This window comes from Semicossyphus pulcher, unplaced genomic scaffold (genome assembly GCF_022749685.1).
Source record: "Semicossyphus pulcher isolate SPU_LCO1_2020_fin unplaced genomic scaffold, fSemPul1.0.p SCAF_20, whole genome shotgun sequence".
Classification (NCBI taxonomy): Eukaryota; Metazoa; Chordata; class Actinopteri; order Labriformes; family Labridae; genus Semicossyphus; species Semicossyphus pulcher.
The window spans coordinates 6614588-6622375 of NW_027211694.1; the positions used below are offsets into that span (position 1 = coordinate 6614588).

The 7788-nt window shown below is 39.4% G+C and overlaps 1 protein-coding gene across 1 annotated transcript; it reads left to right on the forward strand.

Annotated features, from left to right (window-relative positions):
- On the forward strand, positions 1-7351 carry usp18 (ubiquitin specific peptidase 18). The gene is made up of 11 exons (XM_069671243.1): positions 1-27; positions 103-269; positions 1828-1924; positions 2454-2596; positions 2685-2764; positions 2848-2982; positions 3525-3620; positions 3701-3862; positions 3945-4076; positions 4224-4267; positions 5311-7351. Exons 2-11 carry the CDS (start codon positions 212-214, stop codon positions 5381-5383), a joined length of 1020 nt encoding a protein of 339 aa, XP_069527344.1. The 5' UTR covers positions 1-27; positions 103-211; the 3' UTR covers positions 5384-7351.
- Positions 7352-7788: the final 437 nt, after the last annotated feature.

Sequence of the window (7788 nt, forward strand, 5' to 3'; positions counted from 1 at the left end):
CGACGTGACGGAGGTGTTTTCTCTGAGGTGAGAAGAGCCTTTGTATTCGAACAGACTTAATTCTGTAAAATAAACCAAAACGTCTACCTCCTCTTCTCTTAGTTAGCAGTTACATGCTGATAAACAGGACGACCTGCGTTCCGGCGACCTGCTGTTTGTCTGCGGACCTTAAGGTCGTTCACTGACCCAGTGTGAAGTAAACCCAGGACTGATGTATTCAGGTTTCTACCGGCTTTTCTCAAGACTCACCGTGAGGGACCTCGACGACAGTGAGTAGACTACATGCAGACTGTCTCATTAGGATGTATGTTTTTAGATATGACCAGTGCTGGACTGTCAATAAGTTCATATACTCAAGTAGGCTTCTTTACTTGAGTAGTCTACTTCCCTATTATCCTACTGTATAGCCTGCTTTTACTCTATTGCATGTCAGAGGGTAACATTGTAATTGCATTTCTATCCATTACGTTTATTTATTATAATTTTGTAAAATAGGAGCCATTGATAGTAAAGGATCTAACAGTAAAGTTATAGCCTAATAACTAATTAGCTTCAACATAAAAATACTGCATACATTTTAATGAATCAGTACCACGTTTTTAGATATTATCTACATAATATCTAAATATACATATTCTTCTGAAATGGGCCATTGAACTTCAATACTTAAAGTACATTATGATTCAGATTCTTATTAAACGGTTTATTAATGGATAGCCCCTTGAGATGAAGCATCTCGTTTTCAAGGGGGTCCTACTTAAAACATACAATACAACAGATACAGTCGCATACATACAAACAGACATACATTGAGGCTCAAGATTACCCACCCACACATCACCCTCCTCGACCACACCACGAGACAGTAAGTGCCAACAAACAGCTTCAAGTCCGACCGGACACTGGTGCCGACAGGCAGTGCACAGGGCGGTTTTTTTTTATATAGTAATCAGCAGCAGCATCAACAAGATCCTCAATATCATCATCAATAGCATCAATATCATTAGGTGCAGAGGTGTTCATTTAAGAGCTGCGTCTTTAGCTTCTTCTTAAAGGTGGAAAGAGACTGACCGAATAGAGTTTGGTTACTCACTTCAGGTAGGCAGGAGCCATTTTTGTTGTTGTTTTGTAAGCAGGGTTTTGAATTTGATGCGAGCGGTGACTGGGAGCCAGTGGAGGGATATGAACAGTGGGGTGACATGTGCCATTTTGGGTTGATTGAAGACCAGTCGCGCTGCTGCGTTCTGGATCATCTGCAGAGGTTTGAATGTGCATGCAGGAAGGCCTGCCAGTATGTTGCAGTAGTCAATGCGTGAATCCATGTGGTTCTCTACGTTATAACAATATGGCCGAATTAAGACTCTAGCACAGCCTTTAACAATTCAGTTTGTGACGTATTCTGTCCGGGTCCAACTTGACTTTTCTACTATGACTTCATCTCACACAATTATTTTTCTCTTCACAACCAATAAATCCCTCATGTGTGCTGCAATGACATAGAAAACAAAACACTGACCTCAGATCTGTGTAAAATAAACATCTCCTATATGCAGGACCTTAAACCAATAAACCAAACACTTTCTTTCTCTGTTTTCTGTAAGATGATTGATTTGTTGCTTTTATTAAAATATACACATAAGGTGTGTGTTCCTACAGCAAAATGGACTATTGTACCCAAACCAGTTAGCATCTGGATTTTTGCATTTGCCCCACTGGCAGTCTGGGCCCCTCAGTGGGCACCTGGTGGTGGACCCGGCCATGGATAACGTGCTCGCTTCAAGGTTTCTTGAAAAGAGTTATTTTAACTTTTCTGTTGGTCTGTCACAGGAATGAGAGGCCTCAGAAACCACCATCTGTCCTGCTGTGTGAACACATTGCTGCAGAGCTTCTCTGCTACCTGGGAACTGACCGACCTACTGGACAAGTAAGAAAATGAAATTGCATGTTCATGGTGATCCTGACTGAAAAAACAACAATACGTTATCACTGGGTCTCTGTGAGGGACCGGGGACGTCAGGCACAAGAAACATGTTTAAAGGTTTTATACACTGCTCAAAAAATTAAGGGAACACTTAAATCAAACATCAGATCTCGATGAACGTATCAGGAGAGAGCAACTGTCTGTGGCCACCACATGCAAAACCATTCCCTTTTTGGGGGTTGTCTTGCTTTTGCCTCTCCATTGCACCTGTTGTCTCTATAATTTGCACCACAGCAGGTGTAACTGATTCACAATCACTTGTGCTTCCTAAATGGACACATTGATATCCCTGAAGTTTAACTGACTTGGTGTTATAATGTGACGATTAAGTGTTCCCTTAATTTGTATGAGTAGTGTATATTCCAGACCTTTTGTAAAGATTATTAAAATATATACAGCTAGCTGGCAAGAAAGCTGATTTACTCATGTGATAAAACATTTACATTAATGGGGGTTTATCATCTGCTAAAAGGTGGGAATCATCTAGTGTGAGAGCAGAGGATCGTAACGTCCCCCTGCAGCTGAAGAGGATCCTCGCTGCCATGAGGAGCGACCTCCCTCAGCCTGCTCCCCATCATGACTTCCTCCAATGTCTGGATAAAAACTGCGTGCGACGTAAGGAGGAGCAAAGTTTTAAAATAAATGTCTCAACTTCTGACAATATGACTTGTATAATGATTAAACAGTATAATATGTTTTACAGTTAATGTGCAGCATGATGCCGATGAGGTGTTTCTCTCCATCCTGAACTTCATGCAACAGCAGATGGACGACAGAGCTCTGGTTGGTCTTTAATCATTGATATTCTTAATATTTCACCTGTAAGTGCTTCATTTATATTTGCTTACACATTTATTCTCTGCCAGGCTCTTGAGATCCAGAATCTGTACAAGATTTCTGTGGAGTCACACCTGCAGTGTTTGGAGTGTACATCCGTCCAGACTCAGACCAGCTTCCTGCTCAGCCTGCCGCTGTATATAAAGGAAGATCACAATTCTCTGGTGCCGCTTTGTTTTGGGTTTTTTTACAAATATTGATTGTTTTTAAGGAATATTTCAACATTATTTGGAATGCACTTATTGGCTTTTTTTTTGCTGAAAGTCAGATGAAAGGATCGGTCCATTCTTATGCCACAGACAGCTAGCAGCCAATTAGCATAGCTTGGCATAAAGACTGGAGCTTATCTCATATTATAATATACTTCTATACTAGCTCGAAGCAGTTCCGAAGAAAAAGTTCAGAACATAACCTCTAGAAAAACAGCAAAAAATGTGTTTTTAAATGAGATATAACTTTTTGATAACTGAGCTTTAGTGTTGCTGTCGTGTGGATTTTGCCGTTGGACTGAGCTGGGCTAGCTGTTTCCCCCTGTTTCCAGTCTATGTGCTAAGCTAAGCTAAATGGCTGCATTTACAAATTTACTCTAAACATGAAAGTGGTCCAGATTTTCTCATCTAGCTCTTGTCAGGAAAACAAAAAACAACTATTAATCGAACATACCTGACTTCAGTTTTTCAAGTTTACCTTTCATGAACCTTTTCAGGAAAGCTGCATGACCTCTTTCTTCGAGCAGCATGAGCTAAGGGGCAGAAATTGCTGCTATTGTGCACAATGTGAAACAAAGACTCCATCCAAACAGGTGAGGCTTGTGTTATATGCTCCCTAGGAATAGTGTCTAGTATGAACGAAACATATGGAAACATCTTTTATCTTTCCCAGGGCGTCAAACTGCTCTCCCTGCCTCGTGTCTTGTGCTTCCATATGAAAAGGTTTCGGAATAACCGTGGCAGCGCCAGAAAACTTGATTGCAGTGTCACCTTTCCAGAAACCTTTGACTTCTCTGAGATTGTAAAGGAAGCGTTCTCCTCAGATTTCTCTCAGGTATTTGGATTTCACCTTTTATATCAATGTTATCAAGTATTTTATCTTTTTTCTTTTTCCACAAGTTTTTTTGTTCTTTCAGAATGATTGCAAGTACACGTTGTATGCAGTGGTAGTGCACTCTGGATATGCAGCGTTTGGACACTATACTGCCTACGTTCGTCACCGGGTGAACCAGCGCTGGTACTACGCCGATGATAGCCACGTACACCAGGTACTTCAATCTTTTAAAATATGTCTCACTTACATGCAATTTTTTCTGGCTTATACTTTACCCTCATAATTTCACTTTTGTATTGTGCTTTTATTACGTTTGCTTTTTTTAAAATAAATTGTGCCTGATTTGCATTCCATAACATAGGCGTCCTGGGAAGAAGTAAAGAACACATACGGAGGACACAACAGGTAAATTGCATGAACTTGTCTGTTCTTTTTTGTTGACTGTTTGAATATCAAGTCATGAGGTTTATGGAGTCCTCTTAAATAACTCAAAGTTGCTTTCTTGGCAAGACAAGAGAAGAAGGAAACCACTCTTTTATCTGTATACAAATATTAAACTACTTAAAGCATGCAGTTAGCTTAGCTTGCAATATCACTGGAGACATGGAAACAGCTAGCCTGGCTCTGTTCAAAAGAGGATCATTTTTTACCCTGCAGATTTTTGCAGATAAAACAAACTTAACACTGCAGACTAAAGTAAAACGTGTCATTCTTTCTAGCCCTGGCGCAACTTGATTGAGGTATTCCTCAGGGCTCTATTATGGTTCACCTGTCAATTCACAACTACCGTTTCCCATTTTGTCACACTATTTAGAGATTGTGGTCATCTTCTCATGCATCAATAAGGATAATCTGGTGACAACTTCTTCGCTAAATGCAGAGAGCTATTCAGAATTGTATTTGTCTTATTATCAAATATATATAAATTATAAACTGTGTTTAAAAAAAGTTATAACAAATAAAAAATCCTCTTTTACCTAAAAAAAATAATTGATTGCTTCAAACATGCCCTCAGCAAAAGTTAGAAAAAAAGCACGTGACTCCTCTTTCCTCCTGCTTTAACCAGCAACAAGTTGCTTAGTTAAATTTAATTTTTTTTATTAATAACATTTAAAGTCTTAAATGCTTGACTCCCACTGGCATCATGCAGCTTTTATCTTCCTACTTGCGGAAGCGGCTTCAGATCTTTACACAAAGCCCTATTGTGAGTTCCGCTGTGATGATTAAAGACTAAAGGTTTCCAAAGGTTTGAACTCTTAAACAGAGGAAATCCATCCTGTCTGGGATGTTGTCTTATTTTTCAACACCTGGTAGTTGTGTTTTCACTTTTTATTCCTGAAACATTCTTTTATGTGTGACTTTTATCCCTTTCCTCTCTCTCTCTCTGTCTTAGAGGCATTACTTTGTTAATTTCTGTGTAAAAATGTAAAATGCTGTTACTTTTGCAGACACACAGCATACATGTTAATGTACAGAAGAGGCTTGAAAGAAGAAGGACAACAACCCGAGTTCTCCGGCTGAGTGGGTGGATGCAGATGAACTAACCTGGGATACGGTGCAATAAAGGGTGAACATGGGAATATAACATAACATTTTCTTAAAAGATTTTATTCTAATTTTTAATCGCACTTGTTGAATCATTTAATATTTAATTATTTTTCTGACCTCATAGAGCTCATTCAGATTGTACATCAGCACACTAATTCCCGGCAATCACCAGTAGGTGGTGATAAAGACTCAATTGGTGATGGGTTTTCCACTCTCAGACCACACACACTGTGAACACACTCAATCATAGTAGGGGGTTGGTTTGAAGAGAATGCTTAGCTTAGATATTCACTGTTTGTGGGGAAATACCTGTTATTGGACTCATTTTCCTGACTCTGTTTTTATGCTGTATGAGTCACCATTGAGGAACAATGAATTTAAGGTTTTTCTTCATTTTGGCTGCTAAAAACAAAAACACAAAAAAGCTCCTTCAGCATTTTTCTTCTATTGTAAGCATTACATTTTCTTAATACCGCCAAAACTCATTAGCAATAACACTGATGATTTTTCACTCTTATTGATGCATCATCAGTTGCACACCCGAGCTTGTAATGTATGCACTTAAGGTACGAAAAACTGCCTCTTTTGTATGTACTAGTTTTGAAACCATTGTACAATAAAAAAAAAAAAGGTTAAATGTTGCAGTCACAGCCAACGTGCATAAATGCTCGGTATTGGCTGTCAGGAGAGCCTCTAAAGTTCCCACTCGCTCCGCCAAGAGTCGGGGGACCGTGTGAAATGGTGCCTATGTGCTGCAGAGCGCTGACAGAATGGAACATGTCTGCACTGTGCCACAGGCAGCAGCCCTCATGCTTAGTCATCTCACTGCCATGTAGCACAGGCACAGCTTTTTGTATAGGGGGTATAGTCCTCCTACGTTCAGACCACTGACGAGCGCTGGATGTGCAATGTATTTGTATGGTTAGGGGGTTTGCATTCTCTACTGAGAAGCTGAAATTACTCATAATAAAAAAAAAACTTGATACTGAGAGGACTGTTGTTCAATCTAATTCAAACATACCAATCAGTTGGCAAAATAATGCATATTTATGTATAATAGTGGTGTAAGAAGTGATATGATTGTTCAATTTAAGAAGCTGTAATCAGTATTTTATAAAAACTGTGGATTAAATAAGTTTGTGCATGAACTCACAGAGAATTAACACTTTTTTTTGTGTGTGTCTCTAAGCTCACTGTTTTTTTGTCCGGGCCCCACCTAATGTTTTGGTTCACTCTCACTGTTGTGTGTTTTTCAGCTTAATTTGGCAGCTATTTTCAGAGAAAAAAAACGATAAATATACAGTGTAATTCTACCTGTGCAGCATCTAACGGCAGACAAAGTTAGCAACTATTGTAGTTGGTGAGCATAGTGGCTAGATTAGCAGCTAAGGAGCCGAATATTTCCGTTATGAGCTGGTAGAGCCCAAAAACAGCGAAAAAGAAAGTGAATATTGTAATAATATACTGTGTGATGACAGTAGTTAAACTAACTACAACACAGTTTATCATTCAAATGACCTTTTAGCTAAGCCAGCTACAACATAAAAATACTTAATAAATGAGGCGCCGTTTTAGCTCGGGCGGTTAAATCACCCGTCCCATGCACAGAGGCTACAGTCCTTGATGCGGCGCCCCTGGGCTCGACTCCCTTCCTCTGCCCTTTGCCCCGCATTGTCCCCAGTGTCTCCTCCCCTGTGTCCAACGCTATCCACTGTCCTCTCTCTCAATTAAAGGTATAAAAAGCAAGAAAATAATCTTTAAAAAACATGAAGTTTGCAATAATAAAATATTAACATTATGATTAAATAACTCAGAAAGGGACCATTGTGCATGTTGAGTACTTTTGCTTTTGATTCCGTCCATCGTGCTGATAACACTTGTCTACTTTAACCTGATAACATTTTTGAGTGCAGCATTTTGTCGCTGGTTCAGTTGGACTTAACTTACAATATGAAAATATACTATTAACTTAAGCCGATGGCTACATGTGATGGAGTAAAAAGCACAATATTTCTTCCTGAAATGTGGTGGAGCAGAAATATATAGTAGCAGAAAATGGAAAATTAAAGTAAAATACAAGGACATCAGCATTGTGCTTCCTGCTCTGTACTTTATGACACCTGTTGTTGCTCACTGTTTGAATAAAGACATTTGGTCGATGCATCCTCATCAAGCAGCCTGTTTTTCTTGAGAATACGATAACTCAGTTCCAAAGAACTGATTCTCCCCTTTGTCGGCTTTTAATCAATAATTCATGTCGTAACACCATGTGTGAAGTAGATGTAAGACGAGCAGCTGTCCAGCACCACCCTGACATTGAACGCATCACAGACACTTACAATGTGATCATAGGTGGTATCACCCTTGAGACCACATGA